Source organism: Vanessa atalanta, chromosome 30 (assembly GCF_905147765.1).
Source record: "Vanessa atalanta chromosome 30, ilVanAtal1.2, whole genome shotgun sequence".
NCBI classification, from domain to species: Eukaryota; Metazoa; Arthropoda; class Insecta; order Lepidoptera; family Nymphalidae; genus Vanessa; species Vanessa atalanta.
Genome location: NC_061900.1, coordinates 2,910,623 through 2,936,856, shown reverse-complemented (window position 1 = coordinate 2,936,856; position 26,234 = coordinate 2,910,623). Strand labels below are relative to the sequence as shown.

General features: G+C 35.8%; 1 protein-coding gene across 2 annotated transcripts in view; it reads left to right on the top strand.

Moving 5' to 3' along the window:
* The first annotated feature begins 227 nt into the window (after window positions 1-227).
* The window catches only part of LOC125075246 (leishmanolysin-like peptidase), a 105,911-nt gene continuing 79,904 nt past the window's right edge, over window positions 228-26,234 (top strand). For both annotated transcript variants that reach the window (XM_047686945.1, XM_047686944.1), the window contains exon 1: window positions 228-480. In XM_047686945.1, coding sequence (XP_047542901.1) covers window positions 346-480 — 135 coding nt within the window. In that variant the 5' untranslated portion in view covers window positions 228-345. The remainder of the gene's footprint in view (window positions 481-26,234) is intronic.

The window sequence follows — 26,234 nt, the reverse complement described above, 5'->3', positions numbered from 1 at the left end:
AAATCTGACATTATAAAGTTGTTAAGTGTAAGCTATTCTTTACTTTGATATCTATACAAATATCATCCTTGTGTTATCAAAATATACTCTTTCACACATAAACAAAATCATATAAGTTAGACAGAGACAGGGAACAGGGAAGAAAATGGCTGCCGCCGTAACAGCTGTTGACGTATCCAACTTCACTCTAAGCTGATTCATTGATTGTGAAGTTCGGAGCATTCAGTGTTGAATTTGTTTAATTTTAGTGTTATCGTGTCGCGTACTGGGAGTGGATGTTTTGTTAAAGATTTAATATATTGTTTTAAGATGTAAACAAATGACGTGTATGAAAAAACGGTAGACATGTCGAAATTTAATTGTGTGATTTTGTGTTTAGTGTTGTGTGTTGAGTGTGGTTTGTCAAATACATTTAACGATTTGGTTACAAGTGAACATGGCAGTGTGCATTGTAACCACGAGCACCCGAAAGTAGATGATGTGAGTATTTAAAAAAAAAAAGGTTTTTTAATTATTGATGGGTTAAAGTTAGGTCAACAGTCATTGATTCTAATTTAATTAGATTTGTCATTCATAAAAGATTGTATACAATTCTGTCGCTAATTAGATTATAGAAAAATGTTATCCAATAAAAAGATAAAAAGATTCACTTGTGTTATAAATTTCTTAAATTTTAAAAAAGGAGTTCTCTTATAAATTGTGTTTTTTAAATTAATTGTAATATAAAAAAATACACGTTCATATGAATTTATAAAAAAATAATTGTCAAATTTCAATTAGGAGTTCTTACTAGTATACATTCTTTAGCTAATTTTTCTTTAATGTAAATTCAACGCTTTCTTAACACTAGTTACATGCGAAATAGTTTTAAACACAAGAAAGTGGTTGTTGAAATTAAATAGTAATTATTAATTAACATAAAACATTATATTTCTGATTAAAAAAATTCCACACGAGACAAATATTCTAAAAATTTAAGCTAAGTTTGAACGATAGTTTTTATGTCTGCCTGCAAACATATGTACTTGGTAATCGTTATTTCGATAATGAAACGTTCGATTTTTAAATTTCGAATTTGAAATTATTTTAAATATTTAATATGTTTAGAGTCTGATTTCGCTTTAATTTTAGTTTTTTAAATTTCTAATTTTGAATTGTTTTAATTTTGACAAATGCCTGCATCTAAAGGTCTTTATTATTTTGATTCTGTGTTTTTTTTTAATACATATCTGTTTGTGTGTGTTATGTTTTTGATGACTGATACAATTATCGGCTCTTACTATGATAACTAGTATTTAATTAGATTTTAATACAACAAACTAAATATGTGGAAACAGCTATTGTTTTGATAATAGTTATTAATATTATTAATAATTAAATAAATTATATATGTTTAAATAAGTTTAAATTATGATTTTTTTTGTATTTAATATGGCAAAGTTTTATTGTAATGATTTTATCATTAAAGATATATTTTATGAATTTCTTGGAATAATCTCAATAATTACATTGTTTTACGATCCAAACAAAGCAACTTAAAAAAACAACGACACCTAATATTTTAACATAATCTGGATAAAACTCACGAAGAATGACTTCATCGTGTAAAAACGACAGTAAAACATCAATTATTATATTACTTACGACTTTTTGGAATCATTAGAAAATCTGGCGTGATTTTTGACCGTTCATTATTATATATACCTACTTGGTAGGCGATATTAAAATCGTTAACAGTCAGTAGGTTTTTAATTATAAGATAGTTCTGCGCTCGATCTAATGCTGTTTGGTGAAAATTTAAGTGTTTGGTACCTCCTAATTATATTCCCGTTATCTTCATGATCGGTGTAGTGATAGCACAATGTCTTTACTCCTTGCCCTATACATGTATATTAAAAAGTTAATTGAGTAATCTTGTTAATGGACGTCAAATTAAATTTGATAGCGTGAACGGAGCCAATTTATTTTTTTACTTTTGATTAGATGAACTCGCGGCTTCTCCTGCGTGGATGATAGTTTATAACGAAGATACTTCAGGAACTTTTATGTAAACCTACACCCCCAGGATTGACTGGAGAGTGAAAAAAGTAATCTAATGTCCGTCCGGAGCTTAAGCTGCGTCCAATTTCGCAATTTTAAATATTAGATATAGATTATAAAAAAAAAATTAGAAAAATTTATTTAATGTGAATTTTCTTGTTTATTATTTAGCACATCACGTCTGTACATTTTCGTTGTTTCCGTCGGTTTTAATCCAGGAAAGAGAGTATTTATGTCCCCAGTCCCCCACCTATTTTATATTTAGTACATATTTATTTTATTTCTTTGTTTATTTACTTGTTATTATGTTTTTTATTATTGTTATTTTTTTTTTCTTAGATATTTTTTCCTTAATATTAAATAACAATTAATAATTAAGCGTATTTCAAAATTAAAAATAAATGATAACAGACTAGACCTTAATGTCGAGTTCAAGGCATCTCATAATGCTATTTTGTTTTTTATTACTGTAATTAAACATTTCCTATATTAAATATATACCAAACATAATATTAATTACGTAACCTTTTTAATTCCTATCGATCTACGAGTAAAGATCTTAACCTATACAGATCTAGAACTTTTTAGCGATTTAATTCTCTTATTTAAATTTCACTAGCAGTCGTTCGCGGCTTCGTTCGTTGTAATATTAAGTTTATAAATGTTAAAATACATGTTCATGCACACTAATAAAAATACAGTTTGCACTCACGGCTATGGTAATATCGTAAATGCGAAAGTAACTGTCTGTCTTTGACGGCTAAACTACTGGACCGAATTTGATGAAACTTTGTATGAAGCAAGATTGAACTCCAGGGAAGGACATAGGCTACTTTTTCACTTGACCGGTTTTTTAAGCCTACTACTGGACGACCAAGAACGAAACCTAATAATTATATCGTAGTCACAAGTTAAACAAAGATTGTTTTCAAGTAAAATCAAGTGCAACATACTCATCGAAACAAATCAACTTATTTAGTATAAAGGAAACGATCAGACGTACGTTATGTGACACACAAAGGTAACTTAAACATACCTTACATAATTAAGTGGAATTTATGTTAAAGAATTCTTGACCAGTTTCTTGTGAACTGTTTAAGGTAAATAGTTTATTACACACGATAATAGATGCAGCTTCGTCATAGTTAAAACGAGTTTTATTTTATTGTTATGGCTTTGGTTGGCGGACGATCATATGGGCCATTTGATGGTATGTGGTCACCACCGCCCATAGACAAAGGCGCTGTAAGATGTATTAACCATTCCTTACATCACAACCAACCTTGGGAACTAAGATGTTATGTCCCTTGTGACTGTGATTACACTAAAAAAAAATGTTGTAATGCATATATACCTACAAAACTAGCTGAAACTAACTTCCAACCATCGTTTTAATCCCTTAGATGTGGAGTTTCGTATAAACCATTTACAGCGGATGTCTACACCCTATAAGGAACCTACCTATTTGTATGTGTTTTAGTTTCTGTGATTTCGTGATACAGATTGAATAAATAATATATTAAATATATCACAGCAATTAAAATAAATATCCCACTGCTGGGCTTAGACCTCCACTAATCATTGTATGAAAATGCGAAGTAAGGTTGCATATAACACCAAATTCAGACTCCACTAAGTCAATAAATCCTTCTCGGGCAAGGTACTTTCTATAATAAAAGATCTTAACTTTGTCGATTCGTAAATTGAAATCGTTGGTTAAAAAAAGCTTTAATAATAATGGCGTTTTATTTAACACAAGATTATATAGTAATATTTGTCGATTTGTTGATATTTAACTGACGTGTACTTCAAATGTCGGCAAACAGTTACTGAGTTTCTTCTGAGGATCTTCTCGATAGAATCTACATTCTAAACAGGTGGTAACTTCACTTAATATAGTTTGTTAAATGACGATTCAAAAGTGCTTGTAAAAGCTTACTCGAATAAAGTATATTTTGATTTTTTTGTGACGATTGTGTGTTGTAAAGTTTCAAAAATATCACGTGTGTAAAACCACAGTTTCAGCATTAGCCTAATAAGGGCTCTGCTGAGGATTGATGAAGGCGTTAGTTTGACTTTGATCCCTTTGAGGAAAAGGGTTGGAACTCCAATGCTAGTTGGTGGACTCACATTTGGCAGGATTTAATTGAAATTAGACACATGCAAGTTTTCTTACGATTTTTCCTGCACCGCCAAACACGAGAGCCAAGATTCGGTTGTGCTTGCTAGATGTACGCGTTCTAACCATTAAGCCATGTTCTGAATGCATCTGATTTATGCACTTGGTGGTAGGGCTTTTGTTCAACTCGTCTGTGGCACCATGCAGGTCTCATATATTTTACCGCAAACACCAATAATTGCTATTGTTGTGTTCTAGTTTGAAGGGTGCAGTAGTTAAACGACAGGCAAGGCCACCGATATCTTAGCAGTATGGTTGGTGGTGCGTTGATTATTTTGTAAGGAATGGTGATGGTCATATTGATAAATAAATAAATATATTGGACAACATCACATACATTATTCTGTTCTCAATGTAAGTAGCTAAAGCAATTGTGTTATGGAAAATCAGAAGTAACGACGGTACCACAAACACCCAGACCCGAGACAACATAGAAAACTAATGAACTTTTTCTACATCGACTCGGTCGGGAATCGAACCCGAGACCTCGGAGTGGCGTACCCATGAAATCTGGTGTACACATTACTCGACCACGGAGGTCGTCAATATATAAATAAAGGTCGCTTGGAGGTGGCAAAACGATTTTTCCTAAAGAACTTCGGTCCAACAGGTGTTTAGTAATACCTTTCTTAGCTTCGACATTTTATACGTTTAGAATCAGAGATATTTTAGATTAATAAGAAGAATGACTCGCAATATTTTATGAAAAGAAATCGTTAATTCGACTCTAATAACGCTGTTCCTACTTGGTCTGTTGTTAATTTAACTTTAAAGCTGTAAGCGCGATTTACCATAGAAACTCTAAGGAATGTTACGGTTGTATGTTATGTTATTAATGTTATCCTGTATGCTCAAGAGATGCATGTGTGGTGGTTTCAAGAAGGTAACCTCAAAAATCCAAACAAGAAAAAAAATATACGGCATAATGCATCTATACAGCAGCATAGTTGAAAAAAAAAAGCGTTAACCTGTCACAGTGGCTTGTGTTTACTTTTTGGCGCGAAGTTTGGATGCTTGCGTACATAGACAATATGTCATTTTAGTTTGTTTTTATTGATAATTATTATTAATTTAAATTAATTAATGTTATTGTTGATTGTTATGTCGGATAGTTATAAGTCTGTTCTTTTAAAAAGTCGTTATCACATCGGGTCTATGTTTATTGCAACCACGAGAAGATAAACGCCAAATAAACAACATTTGACATCGTTTTGACGCGATTTCCTTTTGTCTTTTGTGATATTTAATTTAGGGCTCTTTGAAATATGGCCTTTGAATATTGACGAAGTTTTTTTTTTTTTTAATTTACCCCATGTGAAGTTACGCGTAGCTGGTAATATATATTAAAACCACTGAAACCCGTTGCAACTTGTAGTTTTATGTATATTAAGTAATTTTTAAGTTACGTTAAAAATACAATGTCTCCTTTTTAGTATGGATAGGGGATTGTTTGAGATATGTTGTCGCACATCAGGGAATTACTTTATAAGATAGCAGCTACACCTACGATACAGTTTAATATGTAAACACGCTAAAGATTATATTGACATAGTTGTTTAACACAGCTTGTTTATTGAAGAATCAATTCAGTCTTATGACGTCATAACTTACATTAGTTTGACCTGCATTACGAGTTACCTGATCGTGGGTGAAACGGCGGGATGAGACTTGAGTAATTGGTGAATTGGGTATACTTGTTAAGGATCATAGATAACGTTCGAAAATATTCGATATTTGAATTTTAAAAAAGTTTGGGTATGAAACAAATTAATTTTTAGTTGTAGTTGAACTTTGGGAATGAAAGATTACCAGACCGTTTAAAAAAAAAAAAAACTCGGCCAAGTGCGACTTTGATTGACCAATGAGCGCGCGTTGCTTGACTTATCATTCGGATCGTATTAATGCTATAACCTAACTTTAAATTTAATTTAACCTTGTAAAACGATTTAAGAATATGAATGAACTCGCAAGGGCTCACGGGATTTAAATATATTTTTTTTTTTTTTTTTTCATGGCATTGGTTGGCAGACGAGCATATAGGCCAACTGATGATAAGTGGTCACCACCCCCCATAGACAAAGCCGCTGTAAGAAATATTAACCAGTCCTTACATCACCTATGCGCCACCAACCTTGGGAACTAAGATGTTATGTCCCTTGTGCCTGTGATTACACTCGCTCATTCACCCTTCTAACTGGAACACAACAATACAGAGTACTGTTATTTGGCGGTAGAATATCTGATGAGTGGGTGGTACATAGCCAGACGGGCTTGCACAAAGCCCTACCACCAAGTGTATAAGTTGATTTTATTAAAAGAGATCGCTATTAACGTAACCGCAAACGCCTTGGACCTTGATCATTAAAACGTAACCCACATAAACAAATACATTTAAAATTATTCCTATGCAAAAACTAATTCATTATTCGTTATAGACGATTGACCTTCAAAGAAAACCGGGCGGGCACTGCATAGTAAATCTAATGAATTAGGTAACAAATTGCATAGGACTAGATTCCAGATGGCCATTTTCAAGCTAGCGACGCGCTCTGACTCTTAACGAGTCGATTTTAATCGATTCATTCCAATTTGAATCGTAATGAGGAAAATATAAAATGACGATTTTTTTTTCATGCAAACCGTCTAAATGTCCGAAAGTCCAAAAGAAATTTTCTGCCTCGCTCAATCCCTCCGTTGAACGAGCTTTCGTCGACGGTTTTGCCGAACCGATACTGCTTGGAAACCTTCAAGAAAAGAGTGCACATATTTCTTAAAGTCCGGCAACGCACCTGTTAGCTTACCAGTATTGCAAACGACCTATTCCATAAAAAAAACGACTACCATACTTCCGCCATATTGCTTTGTGAATCAAAAAATCGTATATAGGTATTATATTAACGACTATCCATCATAAAACTGAAGTTATACATCTATTCATTCACGAACCAAACACCCCCTATTACAATCGGCGTTCATTAACAAATATGATATAAATTAGTACTTTTTTTGCTGTCCTTACTTGTACGTCAATCATCTCACGCACACTAAGACATCTTGTAAACACGAGCATCACTCATACTAATGCCTGATTATTTAACATGGAGGGGTGAGTCTGCATGATTGGACAGATCTAACCCATACCCAACCCCAACCAACCGGAATCCCATGACAGAGATGTCTATACTAACATTATAAAGAGGACAATAATATTATAGAGTAGGCAAATTTGTTTGCATGTAGAGGTTCATTTAGAGGTGAGCCAGTGTAACTACAAGCACAAGAGACATAACCTCTTAGTTCCCAAGGTTGGAGGCGCATTGGTGTAATGTAGGGAATGATTATTATTTCTTACAGCGTCAATATCTGTGGGTGATGGTGACCACTTACCATCCGACCATCCTACCATACCTATATTACATGCAGTTCAATTCCAAAAAACATCTTTGGTAGGAAGTTAAATTATTCTTGAATGCCATACGATATAAATTTTACTGATATCATGCATATTAGTCGAGCTATGATATTACGAAAGTACTTAATACCTTTAGAACTTATCATCGATTCCCAAATATGTGCAAATAAGAGAAACGTTCGGATACTCGTACTAATAATATTTTCATCTTGGCAGCTTGATTAACACTTTGAATCTGTAATGGCAAATTCTGGGGACCAAATCTACTAAATTTTATATTATCACTAGCTGAAACTGCGGCTTTACCCGCGCGATATTTATAAAAAACAAATTTCCAACCCCGTTTTACCCCATAGCGGTGGGCTTTCATGAAGTCCTAGTTTTAGTTCTTAACGGATGGCTGCACCCTATAAGGAACCTATATCCCAAATTTAAATGAGTTTCTGAGATTACGTGATTGATCAGTGAGTTGTATTTTGCTTTTATATAGATTAACGTTAATGATACGTTCCCGATGCTAATCCGATCCAACTTCGACTATTCCTCAGCAAAAGTTAATCTCAGTTTAATCCTAACTGAGGATTATTTGTACTTATTTGTTTCGGTGACTATACAATCTCGATTATATCCTGATCCAACTTTAATGAAACCGCGACTGGATAGTTGCGATAAAGATTACGTGTGAATTAAAACAAAAAATAATGTGTACACCGGTTTTCATGGGTACGCAACTCCGAGGTCCCAGGTGCGATTGTAGAAAAAGTTCATTAGTTTTCTATGTTGTCTCGGGTCTGGGTATTTGTGGTGCCATCGTTACTTCTGATTTTCCATAACACAAGTGCTTTAGCTACTTACATTGGGATCACAGTAATATATGTGATGTTGTCCGATATTTATTTATTATTTATTTAGAACCGTATATATTACAATGAGACAGCAGGATAGATCATTTGGAGGATTTCTGTCATTTCACATTACTATAAGCCGCGTTAATGAACATCGTTCCAATAACGAACTAAACAATTTTTCATGTTCTTGATATTTCTCAATCATATTATAGGTAGTATATATGTACCTACTATATACACTGCCTATATAATAAATAAATAAACGTTATAAAATGAATCTGTAACCTTGCTTTTACTTGATAAGCTTCTTATTTCTTCCCGATGTCCGTACGCTTGGATCTTTTAAACTAAGCAACGCATTTTGATGCGGTTTTCGACAATGAACAGAGCGATTCAAGAGGAAGGTATACATGTATAAAACATGCATATTATAGTCGAGAAAAGCCGACAATTTCAACTTTCCTAGCCGGTAAAAAATAAGAATTTTTCTTATTATGTTGTGCTTAAATCTAAAACTTGTATATAGACCCTTATTGTACCTAGAGTTCTATAAACACGTAACGTTAAATAATTATTTTAATATGGCACTAGAAAATGAACGGGATAAAATTAGATATTTAGTTATCAAAGCTTTGTTAGCGAGACGAACACATTACCGCACTCAGCCGCACTCATTCATATTAATAGGTAAATTTTTATTTATAACCCACATCAAAAAAGGATATTCATTTTTTCTATAGTATAGAGAGGCGGTCGGACAAATGGCAACTGTTGGAAAGAAATAACATGACCTGCATTATCAATGCACTGTCAACCTTGGGAACTAAAGTTTTATGTCCCTTGTGCCTGTAGTTACACCGTCTCACTTACCCTTCAAACCGCAACACAACAGTTCTAAGTATTGTTGTACAGCGGTAGAATGTATGGTGCCTATATAGGAATTGAACAAAGCCGTCAATTAAAGCGTGCGTCCATAATCTCGTCTCCCTGTCTGTCTGACGGCAATAAACCCAAAACTCAAAAACTACCAAACGGATTTCACTAATGGACAGAGAGATTCACGAGGAAGGGACGATTTATCATGATTTTATGTAAATAAGCTAAAATTTTCAGTTGTTGAAGATATCGGAATAACATGGCTGAGAGCTATAACGCCGCGTACACCAATAGAGTTATAAGTACGTGTATTATACATCTATCCACGCAAAGCTGGGTCGGTTAGTTAGTACAGTAGAAGGCCGATTATCCGAATTAATTGGGATCGCGAGTCGATTCGGACAGACATAGACTCGTTATCAAAAATAACGAACTGTCACACATAGAATAAACTTTATTAAGTTTAACAAATACAATTCTACAACCATAACAGTTGAAGTATATCTGGAATCCAGTGAGTTCCAACTTGTTACAACTTGTTTGTTTTATGTTGCGCTTAGAACCGATTCGGTTAACCGGCGTTCCAATCAGTGGCGGACTAAGGCCCGTCAGGGACCCGGGGCGGCAAAGCCGAATGAGGCCCCGCAGCTTAAAAAATATGTCGTTTTACAAGCTTATCATTCAGTTTACATTTGTGTGTATAAATAAGTGATTATGTTTATGTGTTAAAAGTAGATAGCTATAGAGTTCAATTATGAAGGTACTAAGCACATTTTTAAAGTCTCATTTAGGATTTGATAAGGGGAACGCGGATGCATTTGGGGCCCCCCAAGACTGGAGGCCCGGGGTGAGCCGCCCATGTTAGTCCGCTGATGGTTCTATTATTATAAAGATATATTTTATTCATTCATATAACTTATTTTCTCGGTACATATTATACCACCGGTTCTAAATGTACATTCTATTGAGAAAAACTGCCAAGAGGGTCAGTGTACTCGTCCCACTTTTGGGCAAAACTCATCTCCTAAAGATGTGTTAGTACTTATTACATCAAGTCCTGATTGTTCGGATTTACTTACTACCATCGGTCAAGGTCTACATTGTCTAACCATAGAGCCATAACAGTTCTAGAAAAAAAAAGGTGTACAGACGAACAGACAAGATTATTTTACAATGTACATGAATTATGTTGTTTTGAAAGCGAGCGAATTGTTATACATAAATATTTATACTGATCTATAATTTAAAATTATTTATTATAAATAATGTTTATGTTTTAAAGAATTTCAAATTCTATGAGAGCCGAGATCGCCCAGTAATTAGAACTCGTGCACCTTAACCGATGATTTCGGGTTCAAACCCAGGCAGGCTCCACTGAATTTTCATGTACTTAATTTGTGTTTATAATTCATCTCGTGCTCGGCGGTGAAGGAAAACATCGTGAGGAAACCTGCATGTGTCTAATTTCAACGAATTCTGCCACATGTGTGTGCCACAACCCGCATTGGAGCAGCGTGGTGAATTATGCTCCAAACCTTCTCCTCAAAGGGAGAGGAGGCCTTAGCCCAGCAGTGGGAATCTTACAGGCTGCTAATGTAAATTCTATTAATCTATACTAATATTATATGTTATGAAAAAGTAACTCTGTCCGTCTGTTGCGCTTTCGCGGTCAAAGCACAAGGAAGGACATAGGGATAGACCTACTTTGCCTCATAACTGACGGACAAACCCTAAGACGCAAGCGAAGTTGCGGGCGACACGTAGTAGTCTATATATTATTTATTGGTACCTATTTAACTTTCACTCGAATCGATTTTACTGTTTCTGAGATTACCGCGCGCATACATAAAAACACTGCTAAATAGTATGTAGGTACAGATTTATTTACCACTAGGGAAACCGGGGGAAATTTTTCAATTTTTAATTTACCCCCCCGTGGGAGGATTAAAAAAATATCGTCCAAATTCGTATAATCGTGATATGTTCAAAATATTATCATGAAATTCATTGACATGACAGTTCAACGGGCGGCCATGTTTGACGTCTACGGGTGCGTTCAGAAAATGTGTTCCAAATAATAATTTCGTGCAAGGGTGCGGTAAAGTCCATGCGGTATCGTATCCATATTAAAATTATTGAAAAATGATTAAATTAATAAAATATTGGTACCTAAATAGACGTACTTGCAATAAGCACTACATTCAAGTTAAATATTAGGCATGAAAACTCAGTGGTGCCCTTGGCAGTTTGGGTTTTGTTATAGACGGGGTGGGGGGTAGTTTTGAGGGATTTCAACGGATTAAGGTATGGAGTAGGTAAGGGTAGTTGTGATTCGGTTTGAAGGGTGCCAATGAGGAAGTGAGCCATCACTAGTGTAACTACAAGCGCAAGAGACATAACATCTTGGTAGGTGATGGCGATGTAAGGAATGGTATAAAGTCTAATATAAACGCTACAAATAGAAATGAAAATGTTAATTTCACACATACAATATACCAGTGACCCACTCATCAGATATAAGACCACAAAAAGTGGTACTTTGTAATAACAGGCACATCTTAGTTCCCAAGGTTGGTGGCGTATTGGCGATGTAAGAAATGGTTAATATTTCTTCCAACGCCAATGTGTATACGCGTTGGTGAACACATACCATCAGTTGGCCCAGCGCGTCCAATTTCATTGATAAAAAGGGGCACCAAGTTTACATAGTTTACGTGCTCACATGACCATACTACGCCAGTGTCTGGTATTTGACCAACGTTGCACTTGTATTTTATAATTTTTGTTACTGGATTGTAATACTTTATTATAGAACTGGCTTGTCCAAATATGTAGGTATATAGCCGTCATATGTTATTTTGAAGGTCAAGCACCTTTATATATAGTAAATATTATATCACGTAAATAAGTGTACGATAAATGCGTGTATCGCCGGAAGTCTAACCTTCAATCTGATACAGGAAGTATGTGTTCATAAGTTGTTTTAATTTATTAATTTAATATATTTGTTGTTAGTTATTAAGTTGTTAGTAATGACGTGTAGCCTAGTGGTTAGAAAGAGTGTCTTTTAACCAATGATTGCGGGTGTAAAACCGAAAACTACCATAAAGCCAAGAACAACAGTATTTTGCGGTCGATCTGTGCTATTTTGTTACATATACATATATTAATGTTGAACGAAAACTGAGTGACGTGTCAAGGAAGTGACGTCACCTTTCAGACGTAGTAAAAAAAGGGGCGTCAATCTTGGGTTGTCACGATAGTAAAGAAATTGAACTGTCAGTTGTGTTCTTGGTAATTTACTAATATTTTGTTTGTATATAACTAAAACTCATTTAAGCAGTGTCCGTCAATGTTTATTTTAAATGTGTAATATAATAGCGAACCGCTCGGCCTTGCACGGGTGAATACTGATACTAACTATACTACAGAATGTGATTATATACAAAGTTCATACCTTTTTTTATTAGACAATACAAACCGCTATGTCTCGTGCGTTTTAAATCTGCAATATCTTCGAAATAAATCTGTAAAGGGCCATATTGATCTATATTAAATGCACAATGTATTTAAGGTACTTAATTGGATGAGGATTAATGCTGTATTGCTTAAAATCGCTTCGAAAATAAACCATTATTTCTCGTAAAAAGTAAAGGATTAAAAATGGTTATTGTGGGTTACCCCTAAGAGATAGACATATGCCATTGAGGACTTTCTTAAAGATCTTTTTAAGGTGTACAATACTGTAGTACACTATTTTGATCTATCTCGTAGGGTTCAGCCAGCGTTTGCAAAGTAAGCGCAAAAAATGTATTTATTTACGACCTCACTTCCGAAACCTCTGAATTTATCAGTGTTTCTCTACTATATTGTGCATGTATTATACATATAAACCTTCCTCTTGAATCAATCAATCTATTAAAAAAACCGCATCAAAATCCGTTGTGTAATTTTAAAGATCTAAGCATACACAGGGACAGACAGCGGGAAGCGACTTTGTTTTATACTGTGTAATGATTAGTATAGATGGTTTATTTTTAATGTATTTGAACTCGTTTTTAATTTATGTTAATTATTTATGTGGACGTTATATTTATAATATTTTTTTTAGCATTAGCAGCTTGTAAATTTTCCCACTGCTGGGCTAAAGGCCTCCTCTCCCTTTGAGAAGAAGGTTTGGAGCTTATTCCACCACGCTGCTCCAATGCGGGTTGGCGGAATACACATGTGGCAGAATTTCGTTGAAATTAGACACATGCAGGTTTCCTCATGATGTTTTTCTTCACCGCCGAGCACGAGATGAATAATAAACACAAATTAAGCACATGAGATTTTAATGGTGCCTGCCTGGGTTTGAACCCGAAATTATCGGTTAAGATGCACGCGTTCTAACCACTGGGCCATCTCGGCTCTATAATTTACATATACGAAAAGTGATTAATTTTAAAGTTGTGTGTTTAGTATTCAACGTCGTCGCGTTAGATCTTCGCCGAATCGTTTTCTACCGGCTTTCTTCCGTCAATCTTGAATCGGTCGACACGTTGAAGCTTATATAACTTTTATTTGTGTGTTTCTACGAATGTTTTTTTAATAGCTTCGTATTTCTATGACCAAAGTATCGTTTAGAAATCCATATAGTTACGTAGTTAAAGGTCACTTTCAAAAATTCCATCTTGTGATGATATCTTTGATTTTACTTGGTAAGTACGACCCACTGATCAGATATTCTTCCAAACTGCGATACTTGGTATTGTTGTGAGTGAGTGAAGGGTGAGTGAACCAGTGTAAGTCTTTTTTTTATGTCAGAGGTGGCAAACGAGCAGGAGGCTCACCTGATGGAAAGTGACTACCACCGGCCATGGACATCTGCAACACGGGGGGCTTGCAGGTGCGTTGCCGGCCTTTCAGGAAAGAGTACGCTCTTTTCTTACTTACTGCATACGCAAGGGGCGTAACATCTTAGTTCCCAAGGTTGCTGCATTGGCGAAGTAAGGAATGGTTGATATTTCTAACAGCGTCTATAGGCGGTGGTGACCACTTAATATGACAACCTATTTGCCATTCTGCCTACCTATATGTCGTCTTAACCGATTTAGGCCATGGAGGCTCTCATGGGAGACGAGCAGGGCCGGACCGTAAGTTTATAGGGCTCTGGGCTGAGACTACTCAGGGGCCCACCTAAGACATATCTGAACGTAGACTTGAAACCATGCGACCTGTTTAAATTTAATAAAGTTATGGATTCTATCGCATTATCGTCTATTTTCGAAATTGACTTGACTTACCCCTTGAATCCACGCGGCCCTGGGCTGAAGCCCAAAAAGCCATATGGTAGATCCGGCCCTGGAGACGAGCCAACGCATGGCATATTATAGGGCACGTGTGTGTAAACAGGTTCTAACACTTATAATCCGATGGGAGGACGAATACGAACGGAAAGAGATCGTTGCTATTAGAGCCGAGATGTTGATTTTCACCCCCTTTAGAAAATATATCTGTAGGAAAAATCTAACTTATGTCCTTCCTTAGAACTTAAACCATCTCGATGTCAAATTTCATCAAAATCGGTTCAGTGGCTTAAGCATGAAAAGGTAGTCAGTTTAAGTCAGTCAAAGGACTACCTAAAAAATGCTAATATGGTTTGTTTTAATAACGAAATCTACGCAAGCTCCTGGTATTAAAGCCTATTTGTTATTCTGACGTATAAACTATATAATTGTAGAGTTTCATCACAATCCATTCAGTAGTTTTTGCATGAAGGAGTAACGAACATCCGTACATCCTTACAAACATTACAATTTAAAATATTAGTAGGATTCTAATCCCAGGAGTCAAATTAACAACTTTGACGTTTTATCGATGTGGTATTTAATATTGATTTGTGAAAAATAATTTATTATAAATAAATAATCAGAATGAACTGTTTCATTTATTTCGTGTATATTTTGATTAATAACAAATTATAAAATTTGATACGTACAGTATTTTTTTAATTTTCACTTAAATATAATTTAAAAAATCTGTGTCTAGTTTATAAAACAGAGTTATTAATGCATGTTTATCTTTTCTTCTGTCATTGTAATATACCATTACTAACTGTATGTAAAGTGGCGTATTATGATATCACAGGAATAATCACAAAGTATTAACCAAACAAAACTACTTTTAATAAATTTATTACAAGGACATAAAGGCAGATATCAACCTCAATCAGGATAAGTCATTTGTTTATTTTTTATATTTAGAAATGACTATATTACAATTTAAAAATCACGAGGAACAAAGGCGATTTGTCGCAGACGTGGACGTGGTAGTGCTTGCAGTTGACTACCCCACAAAAATGGCGGCGTTTAAGATTCCCGCCAACCGTCGATACGACGCTTCACCAGACCGATTAGCTGTCAATTCTTGTTTCCTCGTAATTTAAAAGATGGCGCTGGAATATTATTACAAAATATACACGTATTCAGTGCGTTTTCCCGCCAAAATTTATTAATTGAAATTAAATCTGACAGCTGACGTAACGACGTTCGGAAAGTTTGACTAATTATTATAATAACGCATTTTGAATATAATCCGAACTCTCTGGTTTTGAACATTTGAATAAAATAGTCGTTTGTTCACGTCGGACAATAGGAGCGGTTCTTTGTATACACGTGTGGCGCATCTTAACTTTCATTTGATGTGACGTTGCTCTTATATAACGTGATAAATCTCCTTTCTTATGGGGACCTTAGGTCATCTATTTAACATATTACCTAGTTGTCGCCCGCGACTTGGTCTGTACGTGTTAGACATAAGAGTACCCTATGACTTTCCTTAAGGTTCAAGCTTGTTTCCTACCGAATTACATCAAATTCGGTTCAGTAGTTTGGCTGTGAAAGAGCAAAAGACAGTCAGGGTTACTTTCACATTTATAGTATTAGTGGAGACAAGCGATCTCCGGCTTCGCTCGTGCAGTTTATTAATAAAACTAATAGTATAACACAAACATAATTTATACTCTGTTATCTGTCTGTAGGTTATTAGTGCAGAGATTACAGCCACATACATTTATAAAAAAATCTATAAATAATAAAAAAATCTATAAAAAAAAATCTAAAAAAAAAAATTAATATAAATAATAATGGAAGTTTTATATTTGCGATTTGTGCATTGATTGATAGTCGGGCCACCTCAGTATTGTTGTGTTCCGGTTTCAAGTGTGAGTGAGCAAAACTTGAGGCTCAAGGGACATCTCAACTGCCAAGGTTAGTGGTGTGTTGATGATGTAAGGAATGGTTAATATTTCTGACAGCAGCAATCTTTGTGAGCAATGGTAACCACTTTAAAAGTAACAGCTTGTAAAAGTCCCACTACTGGGTTAAGGTCTCTTGCGAAGGTTTTAGAGCATAATCCACCACCTCAATGCGTGTTGGCGGATAAACATGTCAGCATTTCATTGGAATTAGACATATTTCCTAACAATGTTTTCCTTAACCGCCGAGTACATGAAAAGTCAGTGATGCTTGTCTAGGTTTGAACCCGCGATCATCGGTTAAGACGCACGCGCTGTAACCACTTACCATCATTAAAAAAAAACTTGCGATAATTAACGATCTGTTATGGAATAACGATTGCGGAATACTGAAGTCTTAATTTCTTATCAAAACAATTTTCACACTTATTGCTTTATCGCCCATTGTACTTTTAACTATTTTAATAAATTTCAAGGTAAGCAATGCTATTATTTAGGGCATAGATTCTCACGGTTCGCTGACTGTGAAAGCCCAAGGTCACTCTTACCGAGGGGTTTCAGACGTACCATAAAAACGTCAGACGACACAGATTCGTGACAGATTGTATCTTTAAACCTTTCTGATGGACGTCGTGCAGCGATTGTTGTCACGCGCTTCCCTCGCTCTGTCATTATTGGTTTGACATTTGTCAGAAGGGGACAGAATGCTTTTTAAAAGCTTTGTACGGGTAAAATATTGCAACTCAATTTAGAAGCAAATATCCTTAAACCGATTGAGCTGAAAATTTGTATACACGTTGAGTTTGGATGACAATGCATGGTTAACTGTGTGACGTCATTCTAAATCCAACATGGCGACATACCCAAGATGGCGGCATAATTATTTTAAATGCACTCTTACAATATGGGTATTAAATTAAAGGGCTTGCTAAGAATAACTCTAAAATAGACATGACGTCACTCTTAAGTCAATATGGCGGACTTTGAGAGCTTGAAAATTAATTTTGACGCAGATATCTTTAACCGATTGAGCTGAAATTTTGAATAGACGTTCAGTTTGGATGACAATGTATGGTTATCCAAGATGGCGGATTTTTTTTTAATTTTAATTTTATTTTTATAGTATGCGTATCGAATTTTAGGACTCACCGAGAATACAAATGCGAGTTTAATTAATAAAAAGTAAAAAAAATAAATTATACAAATATATATATGTATATAAATAAAGCTATTATTTAAATGCGCTAAAAGAATAAAATAAACTTTGACAGTAATACTTTTACTGTTAACTTATAAAGTCACTTCACATTTGACACGAGATTTACTTGCATAGATAAACAATTAAATAAAATAATTTGCTTTGAATAATGTTATCTATTAAAATGTTCAAACTAAGTAAATCCGGCACCTCGTCTCTGAACATAGTCGGTGGGGTTGAGGATTGCTTCTGCTCGTAACACTGGTCGGCGTCAGGACCGTTTTCGTGACGTCACTTACGAAACTGTAGGTGAACGATGCTTCTTTTTTTTATGGCATTGGTTGGCGAACGAGCATATGGGCCACCTGATGGTAAGTGATCACCACCGCCCATAGACAAAGGCGCTGTAAATATTAACCATTCCTTACATCACCTATGCGCCACCACCCTTGGGAACTAAGATGTTATGTCCCTTGTGCCTGTGATTACACTACATCTGATGAGTGGGTGGTACCTACCCAGACGGGCTTGCACAAAGCCCTACCACCTACCACCAAGTAAATGATGATGCAGGTTCAAAACCTCAGTACAAGATTATAAACTACCCCAGACACTACAACCATTAATCATGCACCTAAACCTTCTTGAATCATTAGATCTATAACTAAAACTATAACAACTGCTTTCAAAAAGACAGACAGACCGGAGGAATTCGTTTTATAAAACGTCATAATACCAAACATAGCAAGATCAAAATCAACTTCCTAGATTTTTATACATACAATTGAAATTCGTAATGTAAATCTTGTTAAAACAATATATATTTACTAGCGACTCGCTCCGGCTTCGCACGCGTGCAATGCTGATACTAAATATACTACAGAATGTCTTACAACGTTCACAGTTTTTCAGTCATTAGACAATATAAACCTCTATGTCGCTGCGCTTTAAATCTTCAATATCTTTGAAAATATTCATTTAATTTACACGCTGTAAAGGGCTATATTGATATATATTAAATGTACAGTGTATTTAAGGTACTTAGTTAGATAATGATTAATTCTGTATTGCTTAAAATCGCTTCGAAAATAAGCCATTATTTCTCGTAAAAAGTAAAAGATAAAAATGGTTGTTGTGGGCTATCCCTAAGAGATAGACATATACCATTTTTTGAAGACCTTTTTAAGGTGTACAGTACTGTAGTACATTATTTTGATCTATCTCGTAGGGTTCAGCCAGCGTTTGCAATGTAAGCGCAAAAAATGTATTTATTTATGACATCACTTCAGAAACCTCTAAAAATATCAGTATTTCTCTACTATATTGTGCATGTATTATACACATAAATCTTCCTCTTGAATCAATCTATCTATTAAAAAAAACCGCATCAGAATCCGTTGCGTAATTTTAAAGATCTAAGCATACATAGACGGACAGCGGTAAGCGACTTTGTTTTATACTATGTAATGATAATAACATTTAATATAATAGTTTGTACATTTTAAACTTAATACGAGAAGCCTTGAACGTTTCTTTGTTTTGACACGATTAATTTAATGTCTGTAATTTTCGCTATTCGCGTTGCGCCCGCGCAACCGTGTTGACTATAACGAAATTAGCCGATATAGCAATGTTTTACGCTATTCTAGACTTTTTTATACTTGATCGCAATATAGTGTTATGTTAACTGTGGTATTTTTAGTATTATATTCATATTTATAATGTCCACTGCTGGACATATTGAGCCAGTGTAACTACAGGCACAAGGGACGTAAAATCTTAGTTCCCAAGGTTTGGTGGCGCAATGGTGATTTAAGGAATGGTTAATATTTCTTACAGCGTCATTGTCTATGGGCGGTGGTGATCACTTACCATCAGGTGGCCCATACGCTCGTCCGCCTACCGATATAAATATATAAATATAAATAAATAAATATTGGACAACGTCACATACATTACTCTGATCCCAATGTAAGTAGCTAAAGCACTTGTGTTATGGAAAATCAGAAGTAACGACGGTACATACACCAAGACCCTTTTTTTTTTTTCTCGCTGGAAAAACGTGGTACGCGCTTCCCCCACGTGATGGAAGGTGGGGGGGGACTCCCCGGAGCCCTGGACGCCGAGTGCGCCCAGGTACTCCGGGTTTACCCACTAAAAAACCAGCGGTACCCTCTCCGTCTTTCGGCGGGCGCCACGGGATCGCTTGCGCATGCTACCGTGACGCCCTGACAGTCGGCCCGTCTATGCGGGCCTCCAACACCTAGGGGGTATTCTCGGGGTACTGAGACCCCCCCTAGTCCCTGCGACGCCTATTGAGGCGGGGGGAGAAGGTGCGCGTAGCGCTTCTTCCTCCTCCCCGGTCGTCTTCGGCGGAGCGGGTCAGCAGCGGCATCCTCTTCCCGCTCCCGCTCCGCGGCTTCCTTCTGCGACATCACGTTTTCGCAGAAGGAGCGCATCTCCGTCCAACACGTCTCGCTACCGAGCATTTCGTTGACGATGCTCGGCAGCGAGAACATACACCAAGACCCAAGGCAACATAGAAAACTAATGAACTTTTTCTAAATCGACTCGTCTACGGAGGTCGTCATATTTATTGTTGTTTTGAGTGTATATTATATCAGAATGAATCTTTAATCAAATATATTATTTAAATATTTTAATGGCTGTAATTTTATTAAATTTCTAATCGTTAAACAATAATAAATGTATAAAGTTTTGATCGTTTAGTGGACTTGAAGTACAATGAAACAGAAAGGTCTTATATACTATACTATATTGTATGGTGTTAGGGCTTTGTGCAAGCCCGTCTGGGTAGGTAATACCCACTCATCAGATATTCTACCGCCAAACAACAGTACTCAGTATTGTTGTGTTCTGGTTTTAAGGGTGAGTGAGCCAGTGTAGACAATAATAGACATATAGAAATAGACAATTCCTCAGAAAATTTAACTTCAGCTTAAACGTAACTGACTAATTCTACTTATAACTGTTGCGTTACGATCTCGATTCTATTGCGATCTAGCTTTGATTGAACCGCAGTTGGATCGTTGCGTTAGTGGAATAAGAAAGCGGTTGAAGGGCAACGATACCCTTTCGATTCAAAGTGACTATTTTTTGTGGTATTGGGTCACTGTTATTAAAATTTAAAATTGATACTATTTGTTGTGATACCAGAGCTGGGCCCAGTGCGACGCGTACATCTAAAGCTATGTTTGCGGGCTCAAACCCATCGAATTTTCATGTGCTATAATTGTGTTCATAATTTATCTCGTGCTCGGCGGTGAAGGAAAACATCGTGAGGAAACCTGCGTGTGTCTAATTTAGACGTAATTCTGCCATAAGGAAGCCGCGGTGCTTAAGAGTGCCTTTGCTGACCGAGACTGTCTTGTCAACCCGCTCCGCCGAAGAAGACCGTGGATAAGGCAAGACAAGAACTAGAAGGGTTCTCCGTACTTGGAGAACTCCTCTAGGAGTAGAGGACCGCAGGCGGGTCAACCATGATCGTGGCATGGTGGTATGCGTAAGTCATCTCGTGACGTCAAAAAGACAGGACACCGTTGAATTTTAGTAGGTGTACCAGCGAAGTAAGCACCAGCAACATAGCGCGGGGAAACGCGAAAATGAATTCCAGTGAAATCAAAAAAAAGATGATCTGACGACGTTTGACGACGGTTGACGAATGGCGATTAATGATGATGGAATCGGTTGTTCTTCTGGTATATTTCCAGACGCCTCTAGTGAAACTAATCTGCAACAACAGGAAATATTTATTAAATACGCGTCTCAAAACGTAATTAAATTTCTCGTACCTTGTTTATCTTATTTACGCTTCAGTGTTCTGAATAATAATGCTATCTCTCATTTAATGCTAAGGCTGTTCCGCTGTCGTAAGCTATGCTGTAAATATAGTAAAGATATGATTTATTTAAGCAATGTTTAGTTAAATAACGACGATTGACGAGAAGTTCATTTAGATTTTATTTTTCAATTTTTTTTCTATAAGATTGCAAACGGTGGTCCTCAGGTATTATTTTAGGTATAAACACACCCATGGCCTTCCTTGGGGTTCAAGCTTGCTTCTTAAAAAAATTCATAAAATTCGGTGTTGTAGTTTGTTTGTGATAGGGGAACAGACACAGAGTTACTTTCACATTTATAATATTAGTAGATTTTTTTATGATATAGGTACGGACGAGCAGATTGTAAGTGTTCACCACCGCCCATAGACAATGGCGCTGTAAGAAATATTAACCATTAAGATGTTATGTGTTGTGTGCCTGTAGTTACATTGGCTTACTCACCCTTTAACACAACAATACTGGGTATTGCTGTTTGGCGGTAGAATATCTGATGAAGGGGTGGTACCTACCCAGAGGGGTTTATACAAAGATTTACCACCAAGTGAAGAATAAATTAGATCAATCACTACATATTATAAAACAAATTCCGCCCGCCTCGTCGGTCTATTTGAACATTATAAACTCCAAAACTACCGAACGCATATCCATCGATTTTTTACCTTAAGACAGAGTGATTCGAGGAGAAGTGATTTTATATATGTGTTCCCCTCTTCTTATAACCTTCAAACGAGGCGTGAAGAGCCATTGCGGGCCGGAATGGCGAACGCAACTAGTGCGGTTCATTATCTCTGGCTGTACTGCCCGTCTTCGCGATTGAACTCCACTACCACTTACCATCAGTTGTACTGGAGTCATGTGCCTACCAGATGCATATAAAAAAAAAGGTTTACGTGTACAATTTGATGTTACGTGGAAATGGTCTAAAATATCACGAGGACTGTGATTATTATTGGCGTGCGCCGCGAAAACCAGATCGACTCTGAATTTTTCATATACTCTGCAGTGACTCAGAACGCAATGACATAATGAGTTTTAGGACATTGTGCGTAATTATTAAATAATTTTATAGATTTATAAAACAGCGTATCAACGTAATCGGTTCTTCTCAAGCACGAGGTGTTTATTACCGAACCAGTGATAAATTTTTGACTATCAATAAGCAAGTGTAACGCTTCTAATAAATAAAGATTTTTCACTTTGACCTTCACTGTGTTACAAGTGAGTTCTTAAAGAATAGCTTTCAATATCTCTAATATCTTAGCTTAACAATTACAACTGCGTCATAAAATCATTGGAGCATCTAACATAAAAAGCGGGATGCCATGATCTCTGAAGCGAGAAAAATCTTTTCATTTCGGAGCGTTCATTTCGACTTATATTAATATTGATCGTTTAACAAATGCGTGTTTGAGCTTTGAGTACTGTTTTGTTTTTATTTTAATATCTTATTTGTCGCGTCCTCCGCACGTGCGAGCTCAGATCGATATTCGTCCATTACTAGGTGCTCAAATAAACCCGTTAACGGACTTCTCAATATCTTATTTTACGGAATAAAATCGGTAATAACAAATGAATTAATGATAGCTCCATCAAAAAATGCAGTGTTGCCGTTTCGCAAAATCGATTCCATCCAATTGTCAACTTGACATTTCGATTTCGAGAATTTTTTAACTAGCAACACCGAGGCATAGTTCTTGTTCTTCTTCATCGTATTAACAAATGGCGTTGCTCGTTTCTCGACATATCTACATATATATATATTAATAGCGTAAGCTGATGTTTGTTCCAGTGATTATGGGACTTTAAAGATCGGTTATGGTCTCATTTTGAAGAGCTCCAGCCGCAGATGTGCTGAAAATTAAACAGGATTCTTGATTGCAATTAACAAAGAATTAATTTTACAAAAAAAAAAAACAAATGCAAAACGTGCGAACAGAATTTATGATGAAATGCTGGGCTGACAGGAGGGCTGGTTCGTTTTTAGCCCAGAGGATCTGGACCAGCCCTCATGTCACCAGTGGAGGCAATAAGGAGAGGTGTAATACTTTTGATGAAGCTTTTTGCACCATTACTCCAAAGGCCAAGTTTGACAAAAGATGTATTTTCACACGTCTATAATGACTGGACTATGCTAATCTTGCAGCTGGGGTTGAGACCGACTCGTGTATCGTACGACAAACGTCATGACGCTCCCTTATGACGTCACGTCTCTTTATCCGCTGTCTAATGACGTGTGTATCCAATATAATACGCTCCTTATAATATAGAACCGCAAATGTATAGTTGTGTTAGTGGAATAGGATAAAATCTGAACGGCAGTGTTATCGATTATCCACTGCGATAAAGTGACACTTAATTGTCGCCCAAGTGACATTGGCACTTTTTATAGCTTGTACTAATTTATTTATATATCTTTCATATACAACTGCACCCTAAGCTCGTTGAAGTGTGTAATGTGAAATGAATCTCAGAAGAGAAAAGCGATTATTTTTTTTTAAAATAAGAGATTGAAGATTCTTGTCAAAGGTTCTGTATATAATTTACTCTGTGGTAGGGTTTTGTGCAAGCCCGTTTGGGTGGGTACCACCCACTCATCAGATATTCTACCGCCAAATAACTGTATTCAGTATTGTTGTGTTCCGGTTTTAAGGGTGAGTGAGACATTGTACTGTATTTCTTATAGCACCATTGTCTATGGGTGGTGGTGACCACTTACCATCACTTGGCCCATATGCTCGTCGGCTAACATATACCTTAAAATCAAGATCCTTCCTTGGCTGGATTCCCTTGAGATTGGCCTTCAAAATCGGTCAAGACGACATCACCATCTTACCAATAGTATTTTAATATAATAAGGTTCGTCTATCACGAGGAACTCTAACACGTGTTAGTTGAAAAGTTTTATATTTTTTCACAAGACGTTATTAAAACGTAGATCTTGTATTTCATATGATACACGCATTGTTCTGTCACAATAGTCCAGTCAATAAAGCCTAAAATCCCTAACAAATTCGTAACTCGTAAAATGGATGTTATTAACAAATATCTCTGTTTTTTAAAAAAACATTGTTTGGTATGTTGCAAAACGCTGCAAATTTAATAGATGTTACAAAATGCTATAAAAATGATAATTGCAAATTTGCAGCGTGTTACTAATTTTTTTAACAGTGGTTTTAACAAAAAACGCTTTTCACCCCTTTTCAACCGTTCCCCTTCAACCCACCACGCTGCAAAATCACACGATAAGTTATTTTACCTTTCTAAACAAACCCACAAAATTTCGCCGAGTTACAAATTTGTTAGGGATTTTGGACTTTATTGACTGGACTAAAGGGTAAGTTCGAAGTTCGTACATCGTGACGGCAAACGTCATGACGCTATGTTATACTGACAGCTGCCTCCAAGGGAATAATTCTTTTTTTTTTTTAGTTCTTTTACGCGGCTAACAGTAGAGTAAACTGGTAAAATATTTAATGCCCCTACCCTCTATCTTTTGTATAATTTTATTTACTCACAGGATTTTTAGTAATTGTTATTTAATTATTCTCGAAGTTAATTTATTTTATGTTGTCTGTTATTTAATGTATAAAATGTAGCGTTTATTTCACCGTCCGTTTATTGTTTTTTTTTAATCTCACAGACATTTACAACTTTATTTTTTTTTGTTATAAATTCTTATTATTAATTATTTTATTATTTTAGTCTTAATTCATTTGTTACAAAACTTATAACAATAACACTCAATAGATTAGTGAAATAAAAGGCTGTTTGAAATAATACCTACGTGTGGATTTAATGCCGCCATTTTGAACCACACGAAACAGCTGGCATTATCATTCTAAGTGAATACCGCTATAAAGCGTCGATCACTATAATTTCCAAAACGGAAGTCAATGAACCAACTATGTTACATTATTCCAATATTTATTTATTACCAACAATTGTTTCATATTTCAATATAATTGTTTTAATTATCTTTGTATAAATCTTTGCGCTTTGCTTGATTTTGCTCAAACAATGTTAAATCGTATCATTTCGTAATTATAAACCGAGACGGTCCACTGGTTCGAATGTTTACAACACGCAACATGTACAGCCTGTAAATTTCCCACTGCTGGGCAAAGGTTTCCTCTCCCTTTGAGGAGAAGGTTACGAGCATATTCGGGTGCGGGTTGAATCCACATGTGGCAGAATTTCGTTGAAATTAGACACATGCAGGTTTCCTCACGATGTTTTCCTTCATCGAGATGAATTATAAACACAGATTCAGCATATGAAAGTATATTATTCAATACAAGATTATATGTATAGATGATAAAAAAGCGTGGATAAAAAGCTAATACTTGTTGACTTCGAGGATATATTACATACATATATATAATTTAACTAAAATGGCTGCATTTTTAGATGTTGAAAAAGTGTAACTACTGAGTTTCTTGTCGGTTCATCTCGGTAGGATCTACATTCCGTACCGTTGGTAGCTTCACTTAATATAGTTTGTTAAATGACAATTCTAAAGTGCTTGTAAAAGTATATTTTGATTTTGTTTGAGTAAAAATCTTTTGAAAATCCCGTTCTTAG